The sequence below is a fragment of the Anomaloglossus baeobatrachus genome, chromosome 7, assembly GCF_048569485.1.
Source record: "Anomaloglossus baeobatrachus isolate aAnoBae1 chromosome 7, aAnoBae1.hap1, whole genome shotgun sequence".
Classification (NCBI taxonomy): Eukaryota; Metazoa; Chordata; class Amphibia; order Anura; family Aromobatidae; genus Anomaloglossus; species Anomaloglossus baeobatrachus.
This window is the reverse complement of record NC_134359.1, coordinates 258,510,168-258,535,785: the sequence shown is the minus strand read 5'-3', so window position 1 is coordinate 258,535,785 and position 25,618 is coordinate 258,510,168. Positions and strand designations below refer to the sequence as shown.

The following is a 25,618-nucleotide window of genomic DNA, read 5'->3' as shown; positions in this document are numbered from 1 at the left end:
TGGTTCCTGTCCTGCCCTGTTCTGTTTAGTGATGCTGGTGTTCTGACTTCTGCTTGTTTCCTGACTACCCTCCTGCCTGCTCTTTATGTACCTCGCTGCCTGATCCGGATTTGACCTCTGCTTTATGTTCTGTTTACGTCCTTGCCTACCGGTTCTGTCCCTGTTCTGCAATTCCTGGTTTGACCCTGCCTGACTACTACTCTCATCGGACTGCAGCCTTCCACAGGTAGTGATCTCCAGGGCTCTGTGTAATTCCAAATCCCTATATAGGGGTTAAAGGGTTTCAGGGTTCTGGGGGTCCTGCTTGGTGAGTGGCTTCCCTCTAGCCTGTCCATTACAGCCCGTCTTAGTCTGTGGCTCCAGGCAGACATTACATGGACAGAGCCTGCACCACCCAGAGCTTGAGGCAGGAGCAGGTCCAGGAGGACATGTGGCACTAAATAATTGTCACCTAAGCAAATAGCTCGTTCTGCAGACTTCCCTTTTCACGTTCTTCCTCTTTTATGTGTTTGAACGATGTATTCTCCGTCCAGTGTCTGTCAATGGAGGGCAATGACACAGAAAGAGGAAGAGAGCAGGGATTTCTGGCAGGGAGAAGTCTAGGTGTGCTCGCTTGGTCCATCAGCATTCACTTATGGGATCACGACCTATAGCTTTGCCGGCAGTCCCTTCCCATGTAGCCGCGTCCTATAAGGGATGGGAGAACTGATGCTGGATGTCAGGACCTGACGGTGACCTTATGTGCATGAGAGGAGCCCATTCATCCCTGATGAGGGGAACCAAAGTTCGTTCGGTATGTTGGACAGGGTTACCTTCGGATATATCAGTGGAGTGGGAGGAATATGGCAGATACTTCTCTTCTTTTCCCTATACCACACATAGGAATAGCTGGAGGGGGCTGGGTGGTGGAGGCCATCACATTTTGCTATATGTAAGTGCTCACCTATAGATGATGTTTGGGACATCGTTATCAGTGACCACAAGTAAGCGGCACTGTCCGATAGCAATCTGAGTTTGTGGAAAATCCATCCTTCATCATATAGATGTCACGATCGATCGTCTCTCTGTTGTAGAGACTAGTGATGGGTGCTAGGAGAGGGTTAATGTTTGCATTCCTTGCCAGCAAGCATGTCTTCACCTCCTCAGGTGTTTCCGGTTTCGGACCACTCCCAGTCCCTATACATACCCTCTTCTCCCAGCAGATGGTGCCGGTTATATTCATTCAGTTAGAACCTTGGAGGTCTGGAGGTGAAAGGAGCTGGAGGAGCCCTCTCTTCTACTTGTGTTGGCTGCAGGAGTCTGTGGTGTGCTTTGTGTGGTGTGGTTGTCTGTTTACTTCCTCCCTTTTATGTTATTTTCCCCTCCTTTTGTATGTGATTTCCTTGTGTGCAAGTTTTTGTTTTTTCCCCTTTCCGTGAGTGTAGTTGTGGGGTTTGTGTTTACAGTCCAAGCTCACCCATTGTGCGGAGATGGAGGGGAGTTACATCAGGGCTTGGACAGGAGTTAGGGTCATGCTGGCGACTCAGACCTCACCACCATCAAGCGTACCTCTGAACTAAGGGACAGCGCAGGATACCCAATCTGAGAGGCAGCCTAGGTGTCGCTCCTATCATCTGATCCCTGTGACAATAGATGTTGCCTGAATACTTTTTTGGTTGACAGATTCCCCTATACATGTGCTTATTTGCTTCCTACATGTGTTTTAAAGGGGGAGAAAGGAAGGAAAGACATTACGAGACGTCTTTATGCTGCTTATCTCCCCTGAGAACAGAGGAATTGGGCAGTAAAGTTCAGCATGAACTGTCATCGGGTCAAAAGTGGCTACTGTTAGTCTTATTTTATTCCCCTGGGTACTGTATTACGTTACCATACGGCTCCAGAGGTATTTTTTACTTTTTATTTTGTGCTAGTTTTTATGGTTGTTCCAAGAGGATGTGTCTTGCTGAGTAATTATGCAAAGTAGCCTAAAGGCACACCCCCAAGGAGCCCTATGAGTCACGCCCCCTTGTAAAGACCATAAAAAGGTCCATATCTCTAGAACCAGAAGGGTATATAGTTTTTTTTAAGCAAAAATGCAGTGTGTAAACAAGCCCTATGGTGGAGTTTAAGGAAAAAAAGAAACTGAATACTGACGGGCACAGCAGGAATAAAATAAGGACCAAAAACTGGTAACTTTTGATCTGGTGACAGTCCTCTTTACAGGGGTTATTTGTTTATGGCACCTACATAAGGAGTAGCGCAGCAAAGCATCATGCCTACTTGGAGCTATGGAAGCATTGTGTCCTAAGGTCTCTTAGTGCCAATAATAAAGAACTCAGAGTATAATAATAATCTGTTATTACCTTTTATGTATTAGATCTGTTACTTTTAATGCTTAATATCTTACTGGAATTCTTTTTTTTTGTGACCTGTAATACCAACTTCCACCATGGCCCGTGGGCAATTTTCCTCATAGATTCCAATGCAACAGCGCCCCCATCCCTAATGTGACATTCGTTTAGAAACTCGTCTCCCATCAAGATGTTTAATTAATCGGAGATCAGTTATATTACTTTATTCACCTTGGATCAGAATCTGTAATTACTTTCATATTAAATAACACGAGACAAAGAACCCCCCCCCCCCAAAAAAAAACCCTCAAAAAACAGAAAAATGTTAATCTTTCCGGGATTTTATCCTGCGCCACGTTTCAATTTCTAAATGAGCTTCATTAAAATAAAATGAAATCTAAATGCAGAACATGATGATGATGATGATGAGCTCTTATAGACGTCCGCCCACAGCCTATACTTGGAAGGGATCTGATGAGTGAACTGGGGACTCCTGGGCATCGACCCAACATGGGGAGGAGGGCAGGTGACTCAGTCAATGGAGCGTTTGTCACAAGCGTCCAATTTTATCCCAGATTACATATATAACTCCTGTCTTGGTTGTGGGAAAGACGTCTGTTCTTGGGCTGGATCCAGGAAGGCACTAGTAATGCACTGGATACACAGCAAATTATTTATGTATTTATTTATTATATATATATATATATATTTTATTATTATTATTATTATTATTATTATTATTATTATTATTATTATTATTTTTATTTATTTATTTTTTTTAATAATCCTAAAAAAAAAATCTAAAATCATTATTATTATATTCTTCTTCTTCTTATCATTATTATTATTATTATTATTATTAGTTTTTTTTTTAATAAACCTAAAAAAAATCTAAAAATGCAATAATCTGATTTATACTTGATCTTCTGTCAATTAAAGGGATTTTCCCTAAGTAGACATTAATGGCATAAATTCCTTGCAGGTTCGATCCTTTAACCATCTAATCCTGTTGACCATCTGTTACGCTCACAGCGAGTAAGATTACTGGATCCACTGGACCATAGCGGGAACCCGGGCTTACCCTTTAGTGGTAGAGGTTTAACTAAGCGTCCACCGGCGAGGTGGACTCCAGGTACCACTCCCAGGGCAGTGACCGGGACTGTGTCAGTTGATTCCAGGACAGGTGACGGATCAGGTACAGGCGGTTTGACTAAGGCAGGTTAGACAGGCGGGTACGGAAAGGAATGGTGGGCGTGGCCTGCCACGTATATGCACACGTATATGTGCCACATGTATGCACAGGCAGGTGTTGTGGTATCTATCCTACTGGTCAGTATATGGTTGGTTTTTGATGTCAATACTTTTTAGGGATTATACCATTCCTTGAGGGCGATTAACTGTTAAAACCCTGGGAGTTGTTTGGGTGTACTCTTCCCTCCAAACTATGGATGAAATACCATCACTAACTGTTGCTGACATATGTTTGTAAATATTTCATATACTCTTTATGTACGATACCAGCCCACCTTCTATTGAGGATTTACTGCTGTGAATGTTGTTTTTGTCTTTGTTTATGTCTTGATTTTAGAAATTTGAAATAAAAATATAAAATATTTTGAATTATATTGGAGTTATACCATTTTGTTTCTCTGGCTTAACTGGGAACATTGCACAGGCACCCCCCCTAATTGGAGGGTGCCTTAAATACACAGTCCCTCACAGCCATAGACTGAGAGGAATTCTGCAGAATGGCACACCGGCCCTCTAAGAGGAGGGCTGGTGTGCGCGCGCGTCTTAGGTGCACTCCCGGGTACTTTGTGGGGGGCATATACAGGGCCCAGGAAGGGAAGGAGGCAGGAAAGCATATGGAAGGCTGTGCTGCAACAGGGGAGAACTGGACCCGGCGTTCCTGCAGAGACCCCAGCGCTACACCATATCTTATCAGCTGACATATTCTCTGTGGGACGGTGGCCACGCCTGGCCCTTTGCATTGAGTCTTGCTTGACTCGTTCTTTAACTCCTACAGCCTTTATGGCTTATTTTGTGCCTATGCGCTAAATACCAAAGTTTGGAGAACTCTTTTAGGAATTTCATGACAGTAAAGCGGATTTCAGTAATTGTCCCACACAATGGATCCAGCAGCGATACGGTGCCAAAACGTTGTACAGACATAACTTTTTTGCCCGCTTTTAAATAATTGCTTATAGCTAGATCCATTTATTTTTTATTTAACATTGAAGTCTATGGAGAACGGATCTGTTAAGGGATTTCTGCTTATTTTCCATTTGAAGCAAAAAACGGATCTTTTACAAATGAAAGAGAAACGGATGTCAAATTAAAGGGTTTTTTTGCTATGTAAGCTGAAGCCAGCATGCTGCAAGGGTTAACACAGAAAGTTCATGGATGCCTGTATTGTTACAGTCAGATCTTTTGTTTATTTGCTATGTTTGTTTAAAGGGAACCTCTCAGGTGCAATATGCAGCCAGGACCACGAGCAGTTCTGGGTATATATTCCTAATCCCTGCCTAACCGTCCCTGTATACACTAACATAGATAAAGAGAGCTTTAAAAAAAAGTATTCCTAAACATCCTTTATAATATGCTAATGAGCGCAGGGACTAGTCACAAGGGCGTTAGCTCCTGCTCTCATTCCGTCCTCTTAGCGTGACAGTTTTCTCTTTCTGCCACGTCCAGGTAGTTTAGCGGTGTTCTGTTAACTTTGACCTTGTGAGCGCTGCTTCCATCTCTATCGCTAGGAACATCCACTGCCTGTGTATCTTTATGTATCCTTTTCCTTGTTTGTCTCTATTTGTATATGGAATCTGTCAGCAAGTTTTTGCTATGTAATCTTAACAACAACATGATGTAAGGGCAGAGGTGCTGATTCCAGCAATGTATCGCTTAGTTTACTGGGTGCAGCAGTTGTGATACAATCACTATTTTCTCTGTTGTAGATCTAGTACAGTTCTGAATGCTGAGCTGTGTATAACCCCGCCCAAACCACTGATTGGCAACTTTCTGTGGACACTGTATAGTGACAATAAGCTGCCAATCAGTGGTGGGGGCGTGGTTGGACTAGGAGGTACGAGACACCTAGTCCTTACAACAGTTGTGATAGAATCACAGTTTTCTCTGTTGTAGATCTAGCAGAGTTCTGAATGCTGAGCTGTGTATAACCCCGCCCACATAACTGATTTGCAGCTTTCTGTGTACACTGTATATTGACAGAAATCTGCCAATCAGTGATGGGGGAGTGGTTGGACTAGGAGGTATGAGACACCTAGTCCTTGCAACAGTTGTGATAAAATCACAGTTTTCTCTGTTGTAGATCTAGCACAGCTTTGAATGCTGAGCTGTGTATAACCCCACCCACACAACTGATTTGCAGCTTTCTGTGTACACTGTATATTGACACTAAGGTGCCAATCAGTGATGGGGGCGTGGTTAGACTGGGAGCCAGGAGACACCAAGTCCTGTAGTGATAATCTCCTGGTGATAAAACACTGATTATATTGAAACTAAGTAACACATCGCTAGAATTAGGCTCACAGCCCCTAAATCATCATACTCTCAGATTACATAGCAAAAACCTGCTGGCAGATTCCGTTTAACTTCTTAAATCACTCTCTTGCCTTGTTGTTAACATGCTACCTTATGTTTAGTTGTTTTTGGGGAATCTATTCGGGGGTGTTGAATAATTCCAAGTGGCATTTTGTGCTGAATTTGGAGAACTCCTCTCATTATATTAGTTTTTATTAACCATTTCCAGAAAGTTTGCCATTGTTTCTAATAATTGTGGGTGGTGAGGGGGGCGTGAATAATTTTGCAACTCTAGATTTTGATATTTTATTTCACTCCCCCCTTCCCCTCTTCCAAAAAAAAAGTACTATACCTGTGTAACATGGTATAGGTAGTCTACGACCCCCCCCCCCCTCCCGAAATGTCAGGTGTAAGTGGACCGGATTTGTAGCTATTTAAAATGATCTGTGCAAGAGGGTAGAGGGAGGGAGAAGGGAGAACTCCGAATTGGCTGGTTGTCATGGTAACGTAAGAATAGTGAGCTGTTTACTGTAGAAATATTCCGCCATCGGGTCCACACGGCACATTTCGCCTGATGACTGATGTCTGGAGAGCTGATCGTACCCAAGGACTCTTCTCTCCATAAGTCGTCTTACGCTGCGGGACTTATGGGACACCAGGATGTCTTGTAAGGATGCCGGCTCTGGGTATTGCCGGCATGGCCTTGGCATTGATTACCCGGGCAAGACTCTCCATAGAGCAGAGCTCCCAATAATGCCGCTACTGTCTCTTTAAGGAGCTCAGACTCGAGCGTTCGCGGAATCACATGGTAACCTCAACTTTTACCCTTCATTGTCTACATGTTTCTTTACGTCACGTCAGATTTGGTGAGGGTCGGTAATGTGATTGTCAGCAGCGGTGAGGGTCTAGGGGGGTATATATTGGGATTTCCAACTTTTTGGAAGTTTTCGAAAATATAAGTTGTTGTTTTGTTTTGTCACCACATTCTTATTCATTGTTTGTTTCCTTCTTTTGTTATTTTATAGGGTTTATAGGGCTGTATATAACCGCATAGAGCTGTATATAACCGCATAGGGCTATATATAACCACATAGGGCTGTATATAACCGTATATGGCTGTATATAACCGTATAGGGCTGTATATAACCGTACAGGGCTGTATATAACCGTATAGGGCTGTATATAACCGTACAGGGCTGTATATAACCACATAGGGCTGTATATAACCGTACAGGGCTGTATATAACCGTATATGGCTGTATATAACCGTACAGGGCTGTATATAACCGTACAGGGCTGTATATAACCATATAGGGCTGTATATAATCGTATAGGGCTGTATATAACTGTATAGGGCTGTATATAACCGTATAGGGCTGTATATAACCATATAGGGCTTTATATAACCGTGCAGGGCTGTATATAACCATATAGGGCTGTATATATTCGTATAGGGCTGTATATAACTGTATAGGGCTGTATATAACCGTACAGGGCTTTATATAACCGTATAGGGCTGTATATAACCGTATAGGGCTGTATATAACCATATAGGGCTGTATATAATCGTATAAGGCTGTATATAAGCGCATAGGGCTGTATATAACCGTATAGGGCTGTATATAACCGCATAGGCCTGTATATAACCGTATAGGGCTGTATATAACCATATAGGGCTGTATATAACCGTATAGGGCTGTATATAACCATATAGGGCCGTATATAACCGTATAGGGCTGTATATAACCATATAGGGCTGTATATAACCGTATAGGGCTGTATATAACCATATAGGGCTGTATATAACCGTATAGGGCTATGTATAACTATATAGGGCTGTATATAACCGTATAGGGCTGTATATAACCGTATAGGGCTGTATATAACCGCATAGGGCTGTATATAACCGTATAGGGCTGTATATAACCATATAGGGCTGTATATAACCGTATAGGGCTGTATATAACCGTATAGGGCTGCATATAACCATATAGGGCTATATATAACCGTATAGGGCTGTATATAACCATATAGGGCTGTATATAACCGTATAGGGCTGTATATAACTGTATGGGGCTGTATATAACCGCATAGGGCTGTATATAACGGTATAAAGCTGTATATAACCATATAGGGCTGTATATAACTGCATAGGGCTGTATATAACCGTATAGGGCTGTATATAATCATATAGGGCTGTATATAACCGTATAGGGCTGTATATAACCATATAGGGCTGTATATAACCATATAGGGCTGTATATAACCGTATAGGGCTGTATATAACCGTATAGGGCTGTATATAACCGTATAGAGCTGTACATAACCATATAGGGCTGTATATAACCGTATAGGGCTGTATATAACCGTATAGGGCTGTATATAATCATATAGGGCTGTATATAACCGTATAGGGCTGTGTATAACCGTATAGGGCTGTATATAACCATATAAGGCTGTATATAAATGTGGCGCCCTGGACAAGCCAGGGGCCACAGAGCACAACACCCACTCACCCCACACTCCCAGCAGGCACACCGAAGTCAGACACAAAACCCTTGTTGCCTTCCTCCAGGGGCTAATGATCACACCAGGGGGTGGGCCAGGCGGTTGGTCCCGCCCACCGAGGAGTTCACAGTCCTGGAGGCGGGAAAACAGACAGTCTAGTTTTGACAGTGAAAGTGGAAGGAGGAAAGTGAGTAGTGGAGCAACTGACTGAGAGCGTCCGGGTGTGTGGCCCGGGCGGAACAGCAAGGTTGGCAGACGGTGGTACCCGTCTGCAGGAGTGGCCTATCCGAGTTACCGTAAGGACCGTGGACGGGAGGTGGCCCGGCGGTACCGGACCGGTACACAAAGAGAAGCCAGCACCATCTGGCAGGGGCTTTTCGGACCCCGGCAAGGCTAGGAGTCGCCGTGAATTTGACGAATCCGTTAGTGAAGGGGACCTCCTGGGTTTCCAAACAGTCAAGTCCCGACAGAAGGCAACAGTCCAACCAACAGAGGGAGACACCGCCACCGCCAAGGCAACCGTTTCTCAGGGCCAGCGCCTGCGGGCAAAGAGGGGCTCCTCCAGCCCATATCCAAGCTGGGGAGCGGGTTACCGGTGGGAACCCATCGGAACCATCAACCGTACTTAGGTGCAGGGAAAGGCAGTCACCATCAACCTGCCGGGAGAAACAACACCGCAGCCGTCTGTGGGACCCGTCCATCCAGCCGTGTGTTATACCGAGAACTGTGTCTTCATCATTGGGCTGAGTGAGTACCACCATGCCGTGCGGCACAGCGCTGCCCCTGCGACCCTGCACCTCGCCAGGCCCCGTAACCCGCCTGCCATCCATCCCTGCCCCATCACCGGGCCCCGGGACAACCAACGCCCTACCCACGGAGGGGAGAACTAACAACAAAGCTGCTCCCTGTCACCGCTCCCGGGATCCCCGTCCAGAGCAGCGGTGGTGTCACCATTATCACCACAGCCGTGGGTGGCGTCACGGACAATAAATCCCCACAATCAATCCAAACCCCCTTTTCACTCACGGGTGAGGAGCGCCGCTCGAGTCCCCGGGATCTGGCCCACCGCTCGAGCCACCACCGAGCAGCAGCACCAGCGGCCGGACCCAAGCAGTGGGAGAGCGCAGCGTCCCCTCCTCCGCCCGCGACAACTTGGCGTCACGAACAGGATCTTACCGCTCTGCCATTGAGTAGAGGTGCGCCTTGTTATTGCCGGAGGTGTCCGAAACCGCCATCTTGGGCGCGAAGAGTTCCCGCTCGAGCGTCTCCTCGAGTAGTAGAGGCGCGAAGGCCAAAACCCCGCCCCAATAGAGGAGGAGCCGGAAAGAAACTAAGGGGGGACGAAATGGCGTCTGGCCGCATGTAGCTCGCGGCTATACAGATAGGGACGCCGGGACCCCACGATCCGCTGACCCCTGCAAAGAATGTCCGCTCCACCTAGTTATGCGGAGGCTACCGAGCCGGTGCCCGGGACAGCGGCATGGCTGAGGGCCCGAACGGCAGGGATCTGCCGACACTACCGGAGCCAGATCTGTAGGCTGATGGAGCAGTGGACCGCGGAGGTGGAGGAGGTAGCTGCAGTTGCACGGGTGTATGGAATGGAGGCCATGATGGAGGAGCTGGTGAGTGACCCACGCCCCTGTGTCCCCGAGAGACCGGCCGTTGTGGCTGAGGGACCCGGTCTACCCCTGGCCCCCATGCCGCCTCCGTCCTCCTTGCCCGTGCACCGCGCTGCGCCTGGCCCGTCGGGCGTACACCCCTTCGTAACAGTGGCCGAGAGAGTGGCGAGCCTGGAAGCTGCGGCAGCTGGCGGCAACCCGCCTGGCGCAGGGACGGACGATAGTGATTCCGGGCCTGACACCGAGCCCGTTTCGGAAGAAGATGAAGGAGTCGTCGCTCTGCATGACATGGAGGCCACTTACATTCCCCGGAGTGGAACTAACGGGTATCGGGCGTCCCTTCCTCGCCGCGCCTGCTATGCGCTGGAGGGGCTGGTGCCCGTGTTCTTCCACCCAGAGTCGGGTGGGGAGGACGAAGGTGCACCATAAGGGCAGCGGAATGCCGTTGTCACCGTCCCCGTTGGGACCACTACTGTTTAAAGTTTTGAAAGTTTTGCAAAAATGATAAGGATAATCTACCGATGAAGTCACCTGATTGCCATCTGATTTACTGCTGATTGAAACCAGTTGTTGCCGGCACCGTTGTCCCCGTGGGGACCGTTCAAAAAGTTGCATAAAGAACTCTTTATGAACAGGCCCGAGAACTTGCAGGGCAACCACAAACTAGTGGCATGTAAATAAATATGTTGTTGTGGCTTCTACCGTTACCGCCTCCGGAGAGGCAGATTGGAGGAAGGGCCCGCAGTGGAGCAGGCTGGGGCCCAGCCACCACCGGAACCGGTGGCAATCCTCTGGGGGTTTCAGGGGTTCCCCATGGACGTGGGTCCCCTGAAAAGGACAGAACCCGCTCGGGCAATTTGTGCTGAACTGGGGTCAAGGGGTGCTGCCTGTTTGCTTAGGGGCAGCATCAGGGCCAGGTTGCTTGGGTGGGAGAGAGCAGAAGCCGTAACCGTTTGCAAACGTAACGTTTTAAGTAAGAGTACCAGCCGATGTGGGAAGAAGTTATTATAATTGTATGTGTGTTACCGTTTTTCTATCTTTTTCAGTTGGTGAAAATAAAACCGGTGATGAACGGGAAGCCCACGGACGGTCTGCATTTAACTAAGGGGGAATGTGGCGCCCTGGACAAGCCAGGGGCCACAGAGCACAACACCCACTCACCCCACACTCCCAGCAGGCACACCGAAGTCAGACACAAAACCCTTGTTGCCTTCCTCCAGGGGCTAATGATCACACCAGGGGGTGGGCCAGGCGGTTGGTCCCGCCCACCGAGGAGTTCACAGTCCTGGAGACGGGAAAACAGACAGTCTAGTTTTTGACAGTGAAAGTGGAAGGAGGAAAGTGAGTAGTGGAGCAACTGACTGAGAGCGTCCGGGTGTGTGGCCCGGGCGGAACAGCAAGGTTGGCAGACGGTGGTGACCGTCTGCAGGAGTGGCCTATCCGAGTTACCATAAGGACCGTGGACGGGCGGTGGCCCGGCGGTACCGGACCGGTACACAAAGAGAAGCCAGCACCATCTGGCAGGGGCTTTTCGGACCCCGGCAAGGCTAGGAGTCGCCGTGAATTTGACGAATCCGTTAGTGAAGGGGACCTCCTGGGTTTCCAAACAGTCAAGTCCCGACAGAAGGCAACAGTCCAACCAACAGAGGGAGACACCGCCACCGCCAAGGCAACCGTTTCTCAGGGCCAGCGCCTGCGGGCAAAGAGGGGCTCCTCCAGCCCATATCCAAGTTGGGGAGCGGGTTACCGGTGGGAACCCATCGGAACCATCAACCGTACTTAGGTGCAGGGAAAGGCAGTCACCATCAACCTGCCGGGAGAAACAACACCGCAGCCGTCTGTGGGACCCGTCCATCCAGCCGTGTGTTATACCGAGAACTGTGTCTTCATCATTGGGCTGAGTGAGTACCACCATGCCGTGCGGCACAGCGCTGCCCCTGCGACCCTGCACCTCGCCAGGCCCCGTAACCCGCCTGCCATCCATCCCTACCCCATCACCGGGCCCCGGGACAACTAACGCCCTACCCACGGAGGGGAGAACTAACAACAAAGCTGCTCCCTGTCACCGCTCCCGGGATCCCCGTCCAGAGCAGCGGTGGTGTCACCATTATCACCACAGCCGTGCGTAGCGTCACGGACAATAAATCCCCACAATCAATCCAAACCCCCTTTTCACTCACGGGCGAGGAGCGCCGCTCAAGTCCCCGGGATCCGGCCCACCGCTTGAGCCACCACCGAGCAGCAGCACCAGCGGCCGGACCCGAGCAGTGGGAGAGCGCAGCGTCCCCTCCTCCGCCCGCGACATAACCGTATAGGGCTGTATATAACCGCATAGGGCTGTATATAATTGTATAGGACTGTATATAACCATATAGGGCTGTATATAACGATATAGGGCTGTATTTAACCGTATAGGGCTGTATATAACCGTATATGGCTGTATATAACCGTATTGGGCTTTATATAACCGTATACAGCTGTGTATAACCATATAGGGCTGTATATAACTGTATAGGGCTGAATATAGCCGTATATGGCTGTATATAACCGTATAGGGCTGTATATAACTGTATAGAGCTGTATATAACCGTATAGGGCTGTATATAATCGTATAGGGCTGTATATAACTATAACTGTATAGGGCTGTATATAACTGTGTAGGGCTGTATATAACCGTATAGGGCTGTGTATAACCGCATAGGGCTGTATATAACCGTATAGGGCTGTATATAACGATATAGGGCTGTAGATAACCATATAGGGCTGTATATAACCATATAGGGCTGTATATAACTGTATAGGGCTGTATATAACCGTATAGGGCTGTATATAACCGTATAAGGCTATATATAACTGTATAGGGCTGTATATAACCGTGTAGGGCTGTATATAACCGTATAGGGCTGTATATAACCATATAGGGCTGTATATAACCGTATAGGGCTGTGTATAACCATAAAGGGCTGTATATAACCATATAGGGCTGTATATAACCATATAGGGCTGTATGTAACCATATAGGGCTGTATATAACCGTATAGGGCTGTATATAACCGTATAAGGCTGTATATAACCGTATAGGGCTGTATATAACTTATTGTACCGGAATGTCTTTGGTTACACAGTGTTCTATATTAATTCCTCTTGGTTTTCAAAATCTCTTACTGAAATTTTATTGTTTGCATCCAAATGGGTCCGGGTGATGTGATGATCACCCGGGTGCGGAAATGGGACGAGCGATCAGATTTTTGTCCTATAGATGAAATTAATCAGAAAAAAAGAAGTTTTCCATCTCAGATCTCATCAGAAATCCTCATTTGTCACATGCAGATTCTTCCGTATATCCATAGAGTTCAACCCCAGACATCAAGCATACTGCTGTTCTTATTAATTGATGTCAAGCAGAGATCTTGAAAACCTTAAAGCGCACCACTCACCAGGATTTTCCTATATAACCTAAAGCCAGTGCTATACTGGCACTATCATGCTGATTCTATACATGCCTTTTGTTGTGAGATCGGATGTATAGGTTTTGAAACACAAGCAAGTAAAGTTTGTAAAATGAGCAGCTTTTTGAGTGACAGCAGCTGATAGCTGGGGTGGGTTTTCATAGTGATTCCTGCCCCCCTGCCTGTCCGTCCTCCCATGTTAGTTATACTAATTCTATTATAGAATCGTTTTACTAAGTGGCTAGAAGGACCTGTGCTGATGTCATACCAGAAGGGGCGGGGTCTCAGCCAACCTAGCTGATACCAAGAAGCAACATTATTTTTCTGTTTGCTGAGGCCATGCCCCTTCTGGTCACATGGGTATGACATCAGCACAGCTCCTTCTAGTCACTTAGTTATGCTAATTTTATTATGGTTGTGGCTAAAACCCAGTGGGTAGAAGGACCTGTGGGCGTGACCGGCTTTCTTAGTGGGCGTGATGGCTTGTTTGGTGGGTGTGGCGAAGTTTCCTTCCGTCCACTATACTCATGCAAGGGGGGAAGCCCCCCCCTGCACCTATCCATCTGGGGGTCTTACCCCCAGGACCCAAGCTTCTATTTTTACCAACTATGCCGATGTGGACTTAGAAGAATAAGGTATCTTCTTGGTATGAGCAATGTCAGTTGAGGCCCCGCCCCTTCTGGTCACATGGGCGTCACGTCGTCAGAGGTCCCTCTGGCTACTGGGATTTAGACGTTACCATTCTATTATAGAATCGTTTTACTAAGTGACTAGAAGGACCTGTGCTGATGTCATACCCATGTGACCAAAAGGGGCGGGGCCTCATCAAACAGAAAAATAATGTTGCTTCCTGGTATCAGCTATGTTGGCTGAGAGCCCGCCCTTTCTGGTCACATGGTATGACATCAGCACAGGTCCTTCTAGTCACTTAGTAAAACGATTCTATAATAGAATTAGCATAACTAACAGGGGGAGGAGCAGCAGGCAGGGGGGCGGGAATCACTATGAATACCCATACAATTTGGTTATTCACTGCTTCCCCACCTCCTCCCAGTGCATTCACTATCACTGCTGTGAGGTAGGAGGGAGTAAGGGTGGGGGCAGCAGTGCCAGCACTGAGAGATGGGATGGGAAGCAGGGAATATGCAGTTTGTATTTACATATGCTTGACTAGTTACTATGTCACACTGAATTCTCCAGAGCTTACAACAAGATAACAGGATAAGGTAGAACAATAAAACTTACTGATCCTGAAAGGTCTCCTTAAGCCCTATATAAAAAGAACATTAGTATTGTACTAGAAAATCACCGGACAGATTCCCTTTAAGAGCAGCATTCACAATCTTTTAGACTCCAGAGCTGAAACCTCCCAGAAATTCTTGTGGTCCCAATGTCAGTACAGAGCTTTATTTCTCTGGGGATTTAGGTTATCTGAAATGGCCAATTACCACATAGTAAATGCATTTTACAGCCTTATTTTGTAATTTCAGGGGAAAGACATGCTTTCAATCTGTCGCACTGCGCGCCCATAAAATTGTAAGCTATTCAGCCCATGTAGAGGCATCACTAGGTAGGGACCCAGCATACAAGATGCGCCTTGACACTGGCTGCTGGGCTCGCATGAAAATGGCCTTTTTTATACCCTTAATGTCTCAATTTGTTAATTCATTTCCTTAGCAGTAATTAATATCTTTATACCTTGGCATCTCAGAGTGCAGCTGTTTATTTGCTAGCATAAGGTCTAATAGGGAACAAGGACGAGGCTTTCCTAAGGGACAGGCACCCAAAATTATAATATGATGTCTATGTAGATGTAACAGTGAAGAAGTGAAGTTCCTGCAGTACTACCCCACTGAAGCCAGATGTCACTGGTGTGTCACGGGTGACAGACAGTCATATGGTTTCTGGCTATAGAAGGTCAGTGTTTGGCTGCGCAGAATGCTCCCTGACTTTCCATTGTTCCTGCTGTTAGTATTCATTGTTATACATAGCTTTCCTGCTGGATTCATCTCACTCACTTTTGGACCCAGCAGGAGCTCACCTTCCACCCAGCTGCTGATCATCAGCATTATTTTGGTGCTTAAATGCCCCTTCAAGCAGTAGGGAGCAAGCAGGTGGCTTGTTCTCATCTGTGGTATCGTTACTGAAAACTTTGCTGAACCTGTGTCATCTGTGGATAAGTAGTTCATACACGTTTCCCCCTTGTGTCCCCCTTGTGTCTTCCTTTAGTGTTTAGTGGGGTTAACGAAGAGCTCATCCCACAAGTTCCCCATTTAGGGATTCCTAGGGTCCGGTATCTGACTCGGCGCATAGGTGTGGAACCTATCTACGATGGTGAGGATCTCAGGGACCAGCAGTAGGTTTGGTCAGGGGTCACCATCTTCCCTTTCCCTAGACACTGGGCCTAGCATTTGGGATACCTAGGGTCAAGTATCCGGCTCGGCGAATAGGTGAGGAACCTATCTAGGGTGCTGAGGGACCAGAAGTAGGTTTGGTCAGGGGTTACCATCTTCCCTTTCCCTAGTCACAGGGCCCAGCATTTGGGATACCTAGGGTCAAGTATCCAGCTCGGCGAATAGGTGAGGAACCTATCTAGGGTGCTGAGGGACCAGAAGTAGGTTTGGTCAGGGGTTACCACCTTTCCTTTCTCTAGACACAGGGCCCAGCATTTGGGATATCTAAGGTCAGGTATCCGGCTCGGCGCATAGGTGCGGAACCTACCTAGGGTAGTGAGGGACCAGCAGTAGGTTTGGTCGGGGGTTACCACCTTTCCTTTCCTTGAGGGCCCAGCATTTGGGATACCTAGGGTCAGGTATCCAGCTTGGCGCATATGTGCTGAACCTATCTAGGGTGGTGATGGACCCCAGGGACCAGCAGTAGGTTTGGTCAGGGATCACCATCTTTCCTTACCCTAGACACAGGGTTTCCCTTCCCTTCTCTTTTACCATTCGCTTGGTACTGCCCCATACCTAGCGTGACACCAGATCAAAGGCCATGAAACAAGCTGCGGCTCTTGCCCGGGTTGTCCATGCCACGACCGGCAATTCATCTGAGTGGCTGCCATGTAAAGGGACAGGCAGGGGGGAAACGGGCAGATGACTGCAGCTGATTTTGCCTGAGGCCCCCATTATTAAAGGGTTTGCCTGTAATCAAAAACAACCCCTTTAAGTTTGTCCTCAACGACAAGGTTCATCAGGTCCTATCGGTTGGCAGAGCTATGATCATTTCGGTACAACTGGAGAACCACAGGTAGAAGGGATTACAAATGACTTCTCTGCTTGACCACGCAAGGCCGCTGCCGAATTCTGTATTTCGAAAATATGCTTTGATTGCGGTTTTTAATATCATTTTGTACCCAGTTTCATTTTTCGCCTTTTCTCTCATTTTCGCGGTCACGTTAGGGGGGTATCAATTTTTTAATAACTGGGTAGATCTGAAGAAAGTCTTTCAACATTGTATTACATCTATGAGCAGAAATTGCTTTGACATTTACCCAGGAAATATGAGTGCGTAATCGTATTACTCGGATCTGGACTGACTCACTTGAGCCTCACAGATAAATGCTCTATCCAGTGTAGAGACAACCTGATCTGCCGTTCCTCACAATCGGGCCGTATCCTCAGACCGGTTCTAAGGCCATGCTAGGGTGATGAGAATTCACGCTTCATTATCTGTGGCACATTCTGGGAGGTTTTGAGTTTTTTTTACGCATCTCATGAAATAAAAAAATTAAAAAATCAAATAGCCCCGGATCCCACTCATCATAACGGATACTGTTGATTTCTGATCTTTATGAATCAGTCTTCATCACTTCCATCATTATATTTTTTTTATATCACTTGTCAAAAATCTTTAATTTTTTTTAAACTAAAAGACGCTGTTCTCCCGAATCCGTCGCCTATTTTCTTTTGTTCCTGTGCCTCTCCGTTCCTGAGATATGGGTCTTTTTTACCTGTATATGTGACGCCCTGGCCTATCAGGTCGTCACAGGGTATTGCGCAATCTGCCCTTCTGTGCTATATCCACCTCCAACTAATGGTGTTGCCAACATCAGCCAATCAAAATCCTAGGAACACACTTCACCACACCCATCAGACACACCAGTGGACGGCCTGAGTGGAATAGGGTCGCCCACGGGGGGGTTGGTAAGGGGAGGTCAGGAGTCAGTGAGTAGGAGTCAAGAGTTAGAGAGTGAAGGAGAGAGGAGGTCAGGACCTGGGCTCCTTGGAAGTTACTAGGTAGCAGACGGTGGTCTGGGCCTAGTAGGAGCTGGACCCCCGATCGCAGGGGATCGTGACAAGGGGCACGAAACTGTTGAGGAGGACAGCCAGCGGCCTTGTACCATCACCGGGCTGGGACCAGGGCACGACGGGGTACGTGGATCATAGGTCAGGGAGTAGCTTCAGGCAACCTGACAATTGACCTGACGAGAACGGAACCTTCAAAATCCTCTCTCCATCTGCTCCAGAATCGGGGTATTAGCGCAATGAGGGGGATAGGACTTTCCACAAAAACGGTCCAGGGAATCCCAAGCGTGAACCCTGAGAGCAAGCTCCCACACTTAGCCATAGTGGGAGCGGGACCCAAATAGTTCCACACTACAGGGGCCAACTGACAAGCAAACTGAGTGCCAGAAGGAAGGTCACAGATCATCAGGCAACACCAGTGGGAACGGGACCCAAACGTGCTCCCCCTCAGCGGCAGCAGTGTCCAGAACTTTGGTTTATCAAGTTGTCGGTGTCAGCTGTGTGAACTGAGTGAGTACGAAAGTGACCCCTTCACTCCCAACGGCACTCCCCCAACACCATCACCGAGTCCCGGGACATCCCCCCTACCCATGGAGAGGTTAAACACCTAGCTGCCCACTCCATCGCCCCGGGTACTCCCAGCTGCAGCGGTGGTACTCTACCTTACCACACACCATGGGTGGCATCACAAACTTTAAATACACAATCCTCTGTAAATACCCCCTTTATTTGAGTGGCCGCATGACCCCCGGGTCCGGACGCCCCTCGAGCCACTGTGGATCCGGATCTGAGCAGCCCGGCTGCTAACGCCGGGGCTGCACATATATAAATTCATTCTTTTTATCCAACTGGGCGTATTCCTCAAAAAGACGCCCGTGGAGAAGAGTTGAGAACCACTCCCACTTGGTTAACAACACTAGATTTATACACAGATAAGAACGGGCCATATCTCAGGAATAGAGAGGCTCAGGAACAAAAGAAAAATATTGCCAGATTCAGGAGAACGTCGGCATTTACACAAGGTAAGTACAAAACATATTTATGGCAAGTGGTAGGTCCTCCTTAAAGGTGTCAGCATTGTAATCGCAGATGATCACTAGTCAAAGTGGCAGCTTAACCTCCTCACTTCTTGCTTATGTGACCAGTGACTTTATTGAATCAAATATGGTCTATGTGAAAGAAAAGCCATATATTCAATCATTTGTTGTAGGGTTCTTAAAGGGGTTGTCACCTGAAATCCTAAAGAGCACGTTTGCATTCCACTGCTCGCATATTGATGCATAAGGAAGATATTAGATGGTCACATTTTTAAGGCCTGCAATATTTCCTCATGATCTAGACCTCCTGTAATCCTACAGAACTTGGCTTAGTAAAAGTTTACAGAGAGAAGGAGGGTCTCGGTGCTACAGTCATTATCTAAATTTTATATTGTCTATGTACAATTGGCTTTAAAAGCAAGTTTACCCTTAAAGGGGTATGAAGCGGTCCCTCTATGCTCAGCACTGCGTAACAGGCACCTGCTGGGGGCATATTACCGTGTTTCCCAGAAAATAAGCCCTACCCTCAAAATAGCAGGAATTATTGATCTTTTCAGAGTAAGGCTTAAATATAGGACCTACCCTGAAAATAAGCCCTAGTTGCGGTTCAATAATGAAGTGTCCGTGCAGCTAAAAAAGTTATTTAAAGAATTCTGTAGGACACTTGATTAAAGAAAGCGGACACCCCCAAAAGAAAGAAGACCATGCAATTATACACACCAGAGTGGAGGCTGTGGAAAACACGGACCTGAGGTGGAGCGCATCAAGGACCTGAGGTGGAGCGCTTCAAGGACCTGAGGTGGAGCGCATCAAGGACCTGATGTGGAAGACGCACACATACACACACATCCGGTGATACCGTACTGCTCCGTTGACCTGAGATGCTGTGGAACGCATCAAGGACCTGCGGTGGGACATACACACACATCCGATGATACCGTACTGCTCCGATGACCTGGGATGCTGTGGAGCGCATCAAGGACCTGCGGTGGGACATACACACACATCCGATGATACCATACTGCTCCGGTGACCTGGGATGCTGTGGAACACATCAAGGACCTCCAGTGGAACACACACATCCGGTGATACCGTTCTGCTCCGGTGACATGGGACGCTGTGGAACATGAGAACCTTCGGTAGAATGTATCGAGGACCTGCGATGGAATGCATTGAGGACATGTGGTGGAATGCATTGAGGACCTGCGGTGGAATGCATCGAGGACCTGCGGTGGAATGCATTGAGGACCTGCAGTGGAATGCATTGAGGACCTGCGGTGGAATGCATTGAGGACCTGCGGTGGAATGCATTGAGAACCTGCGCTGGAATGCATCGAGGACCTGCGCTGGAATGCATCGAGGACCTGCGCTGGAATGCATCGAGGACCTGCGGTGGAATGCATCGAGAACCTGCGGTGGAATGCATCGAGGACATGTGATGGAATGCATCGAGGACCTGCGCTGGAATGCATCGAGGACCTGCGGTGGAATGCATTGAGGACCTGCGGTGGAATGCATTGAGAACCTTCGGTGGAATGCATCGAGGACATGTGATGGAATGCATCGAGGACCTGCGATGGAATGCATCGAGGACCTGTGGTGGAATGCATCGAGGACCTGCGGTGGAATGCATCGAGAACCTGTGGTGAAACACACACACATCTGGTGATACCGTACTGCTCCGGTGACCTGGAACGCTGTGGAACGCAATGAGGACCTGCGGTGTAACACCCTAGTGCTGCAAACCAAAATGCATTAGAAAAAATTGTCTTTTTTTCTACTTAAATATTAAAATAAACAAATTTGGACGAAAAACACAACCTTAAAATGTGTGTGAATGCAGACTAATCACATTTGTGGGACAAGAATGGACACCCTAGTGGCGTTCAATAAGTTTTCATAGCTACTATTAGAAAAAGCTCTAAAAAAATAAGAATTATTTAGAGTTTTATTTCTGTAGAATTTTATTTTTCCCAACTGAAATAATGGATAATTCTTTAACTTTTCAGACAATATATGGTTAAATATTGGCAGATATTAAATAAATGTTGAGGTCAATAACAGTATTTTTTTTTTCTTCTTGCTTTTTGTGACCTTTTTTATTGTGTTGTGTGATTATTTGGCCACTAGAGGCGCTGTTGGACTGTAGTATTTTTGGGGGATTTATAAATGAGTTCTCACCGTTAACCTTGTAGGGCATTTCTGCCTCGTTATATTCCATATTTAGGTGGATGCATACGTTTGGGGATATAACAGGGGCTTCAAATTGTCCGAGCCCTCTATTAACCCCACAACTTGAAAATGGATTCTGATCCGCAGGCGGGATGCTGTAGAGCAGGAGGAGCCGATCAGATCAACCTGGGAAAAATTTTCAACATAACTTTTTTATTCATTGAAATCTTTGGGGTGAGTCCAGTGGGAGGTCCTAATAGTGATTGACAGCTATCTCTGCTTTCAGTCATACAGGGAAGACTGTCAGTCACTGAGCAGCCCCGCCCTCTGGACACCTATAAACACCAGGGATTCCAATGAATATAATACATGTTTTACTGAATCTTTTCCCATAATCCTATATATCTTTCTTCTGAGCTTCTGCCTCTCTATATTGTCCACAGATCAGACTGTTATACAACGTGACAGGTTACCTTTAAAGTGCCCACTTACCTTTTCTGTCACAAGGAGGTTTTTGCGAGCATCACCGACTGTTATGGCGGCCTCAAGGAAACTTCAGATTCTTGTACTGTGCCTGCTAACTTTTCTGATGTCTGTGATCAGAGCAGGGAGACTCAGGTGTCTATTCACAGACCTGGAGTTCATAGGCAGGCTAGCAAGAGTTAATCTTCTTTAGTCACATGCTATAGGAGAGCCAATCACATTCACTCCCCTCCTATATATGCTGGCTGGACTCTTGAATTAATGCCAGCTATAGCTTATCTATGCTGGTCTGGAGAGGTGGATTTTTCCAGACTTACTGGTGTTTGTTATATTATTGCTGTGAGCAGTTGTGGTGTTAACCCTTGTTTTCCTTTTGTTGCTGCCTTCCTTCTCTTGCTTTTTTCCTTAGTTTCTAAAGGCCGCTTTACACACTACGACATTGCTAAAGCGATCTCGTTGGGGTCACGGAATTTGTGATGCACATCAAGCCTCGTTAGCGATGTCGTTGCATGTGACACCTATTAGCGATTTTGAATCGTTGCAAAAACGTTAAAAATCGCTAATCGGTGACATCCCCCCTATTCCCAAATATAGTTGCAATAACGATGTTGTTCCTCGTTTCTGCGGCAGCACATATCGCTATGTGTGACACCGCAGGAACGAGGAACCTCACCTTACCTGCCTCCCGCCAGCAATGAGGAAGGAAGGAGGTGGGCGAGATGTTTGTTCCGCTCATCTCCGCCCCTCCGCTTTGATTGGGCGGCCGCTTAGTGACGTCGCTGTGACGCCGAACGAACCACCCCCTTAGAAAGGAGGCGGGTCGCTGGTCACAGCGATTTCGCAGAGCAGGTATGTGTGTGTGACGCTGCCGTAGCGATAATGTTCGCTATGGCAGCGATCACCAGATATTGGCTTTTAGAAAAAAGGTGAAAAACATTTTGTCTTTGGTCTTTTTTTTTTATTAATTGCTACAGATTTATAGCTCTGTCATTCTGTATTTACAGGAAGAATGCAAACAGATATTGGCTCAGCAGAAGTCAAACTCCCAGTCGGACTCTCACGATGATGAAATCTCTCCACCACCTCCGAACCCCGTGGTTAAAGCCCGGCGCAGAAGAGGGGGAGTCAGCGCTGAAGTGTACACGGAGGAAGATGCCGTGTCGTATGTTAGAAAGGTAAGGCGTCTAGAAAGAGCAAGAAAGGAGGATCTGAGCCGTGATCAGCTACCATCAGCACTGCAGCTGCGGGGAAACTACAACTCCCAGAATTCCCTGATAGACACAGGCTGTCAGCACCGGGAAAAGTCATGCCCGCTATGCATTTAAAGGGAACCTGTCACCAGATTTGGGGTCTATAAGCTGCGGCCACCATCAGTGGGCTCTTATATACAGGATTCTAACATGCTGTATATAAGAGCCCAGGCCGCTGTGTAGAACGTAAAAATCACTTTATAATACTCACCTAAATGGTCGGTGCGGTGCAGACTGGTCGGATGGGTGTCTCTGTTCTCTGGTACCGGCGCCTCCTCTTTCGGCAATCTTAGTCCTCCTTCTTCTGACGTCTGGGTGCATGACGCATCCTACGTCATGCACACTTGCCGGCATTGAGGTCCTGCGCAGGCGCACTTTGATCTGCCCTGAGCAGGGCAGATCAAAGTGTTGTAGTGCGCCTGCGCAGGACCTCAATGCCGGCTAGTGTGCATGACGTAGGACGCGTCATGCACCCAGACGTCAGAAGAAGAAGGACGAAGGTGGCCGAAAGAGGAGTCGCCGCACCTGGATGACGGAGACACCCATCCAACCAGTCTGCACCACACCGACTCTTTAGGTAACAGAAGGGGGGAGCAAACACTGCTTGAAAAATGGCGTGCAAAAAATTAAAAGTGTAAATTCACAAATAATTCCAACTGTACTACAATGCAAAAATGATATTTTTAGCAAAAAATTGATCAACCTTTTGAGCCACCCCTGCCACGTCACGGCAAATCTCAATTCCTTCTGCTACTATAAAAACTAATGTTGGAGCCTGTTCACATTACCCTGTTCCACAGGCATGATTAATTAAGCACCATTTACTGTACTTGGGCCTGCTTTGCCTTTATCCATGGCTGCTGGTCAGACACTGTGAAGGCTAGTTCGGACATTGTGCTGGTGTGTGTGGTCTTGCTGCATATGCTGGCACCTGGACTGCCTTTATTCACATTTGTCTGTCTTTGCAACATGGGAGCGGATCTGAGATGTCACAGGTATATGTGTTGCTTTTATATGGTTCTGCCTATTAAAATATTTAGGAGGCTGTTTGGCACAATGGTAAATTATATTATATAGAGTAGGACCCCCCTATTGAGATTTGCCGTGACGTGGCACGGGTGGCTCAAATTATTGATCAATTGTTTGCTAAAAATCTCATTTTGCATTATAGTACAGTAGGAATGAATTTGTGAATTTTACAGTTTTTATTTGTTGCATGCCATTCATAGGCAGTGATGGCTCCCCCCTCTCTATAACGACTTTTTAGGTAAGTATTCTAAGTGTTTTTTACGTTTTTCACAGCGGCCTGGACTCTTATATACAGTATGTTAGAATGCTGTATATAAGAACCCCCTGGTGGTGGCCGCAGCTTATAGGCCCCAAATTTGGTGACAGGTTCCCTTTAAGGCTCTGCCGAACTGATTATTTCTTAGTGCTTTTTTTTTAATTATATTCTTCTATGGGGAGCTTGGAAAAAAAAAAAGAAAAATGCATGCAAAAAACATTGTGTGTTTATGTGCAGAATGCCAGCTTTTCTGCTTTAATTATCAATAAAAAAAGCATCAAATCTGCCCTAAAAATGCATAAAATAAAAGAAAAAACACATTAAAAAAATTTAGCAAAAACTCATCTGTCAGAGCAGATTGGTATGGATGTTGCAAAAACGCAGCAGGGAAAAAAAGCAGCAGATATGCTATGTGAGAACATAGTCCTACATGCATCACATGACTATAATTTACTGCTTTGTTGCCTAGGTTACTGGCTACCTCTGCAGTCTGATCAGTGGTGGCTAGTCTCCTAGGCAAGGAGCACAGCGCTTGCAAGTTCTTTGCTGTAGAGCTTGTAAGTGCTGGTCTGAAGCTGGTCGGATCTGGCAGAATTAAGCAGCCCTGCGCTTTTCCCAAGGCTGCAGAGACAAAGCTGCACTGTTCAGGTCAACAATGCAGTCATGCCACCAGGCCGAAATGTCGAGCATCAAGAGATGGCCTCCTTTTAAAAGCCATGAGGCAGGGGAGCAGTGTACTCCTGAAGAAAGATCATTAAGATTGCAGATCATGGAGAAAAAGGGATTTGGTCATTTAATATTTATAGAAGAAAATTAAATTAAAGGCATCATTGAGACGTTCATGTATCAAGGTCTAACCGCGGGTCTCCAGACCCCAACTCAACAGCGGCATATGTGCCTACGTGGGTTGTTGAGTCGGGGTGGGTAGGGCGACCACACAGTCTGACTTTGCTACATGTAGGACTAAATAAGATTTTAGGATAAGGAGGAGGCCATTTTTGGCTAGTCATTTCCCCTACTGCAGTCGGGAAAGCGAATAAACAACCACACAATACATGAATGCATCAAACGTAATAAAAAATAATCACAATCTGAAAAAGATGAAGAATTGTCTCAGTATTGTGAGTGTTGAATGAAGCTTTAGAACCCATCATTATTGGTAGCGTCACGAGGGTACCACGACGGAGAGTGGTCCCTCCTATTTCTGGTGTCAGGAGATCGCAGCAGGGCTTCATACACACTTATGCTCAGGTTAATACTGCTGGCTGTGTAGATTCTCTTTTATCCAGTGCTGCTAGGGTTAAGTAGATCCTCTGGTCTCCTGAACTCTGAATGAAAGCTAGCTGTTCTCTATTGCTAATTTGCTCTGCTATAAAGACTTCCCTCCTAGCTCAGGTAATCGCTGGTGATAGTTTCTGCTTAGCTTGCCTCTAGAGCAGTGTTTCCCAAACTTCAGTCCTCATGGCCCCAACAAGTCATGTTTTCAGGATTTCCTTACTATTGAACAGGTGATGGAATCAATTATCAAGGCATCACCTGTGCTATATTAAAGAAATCCTGAAAACAGGACCTGTTGGGGGTCGTCAGGACTGAAGTTTGGGAACCACCGCTCTAGAGGGAACCAGGAAAACTTTCAGAGAACATTTGTTGTGTAAAAGCTGTGTTGAATTTTTCCCTTCCTTAGTCCTTTTTTGATTT

The 25,618-nt window shown here is 46.8% G+C and overlaps 1 protein-coding gene across 2 annotated transcripts in view; it reads left to right on the top strand.

The window, feature by feature from the left end:
* The window catches only part of PRKAR1B (protein kinase cAMP-dependent type I regulatory subunit beta), a 221,518-nt gene that overhangs the window by 21,590 nt on the left and 174,310 nt on the right, over positions 1–25,618 (top strand). For both annotated transcript variants that reach the window (XM_075318062.1, XM_075318061.1), the window contains exon 3: positions 22,390–22,560. In XM_075318062.1, the coding sequence (XP_075174177.1) occupies positions 22,390–22,560 (171 nt within the window). The remainder of the gene's footprint in view (positions 1–22,389; positions 22,561–25,618) is intronic.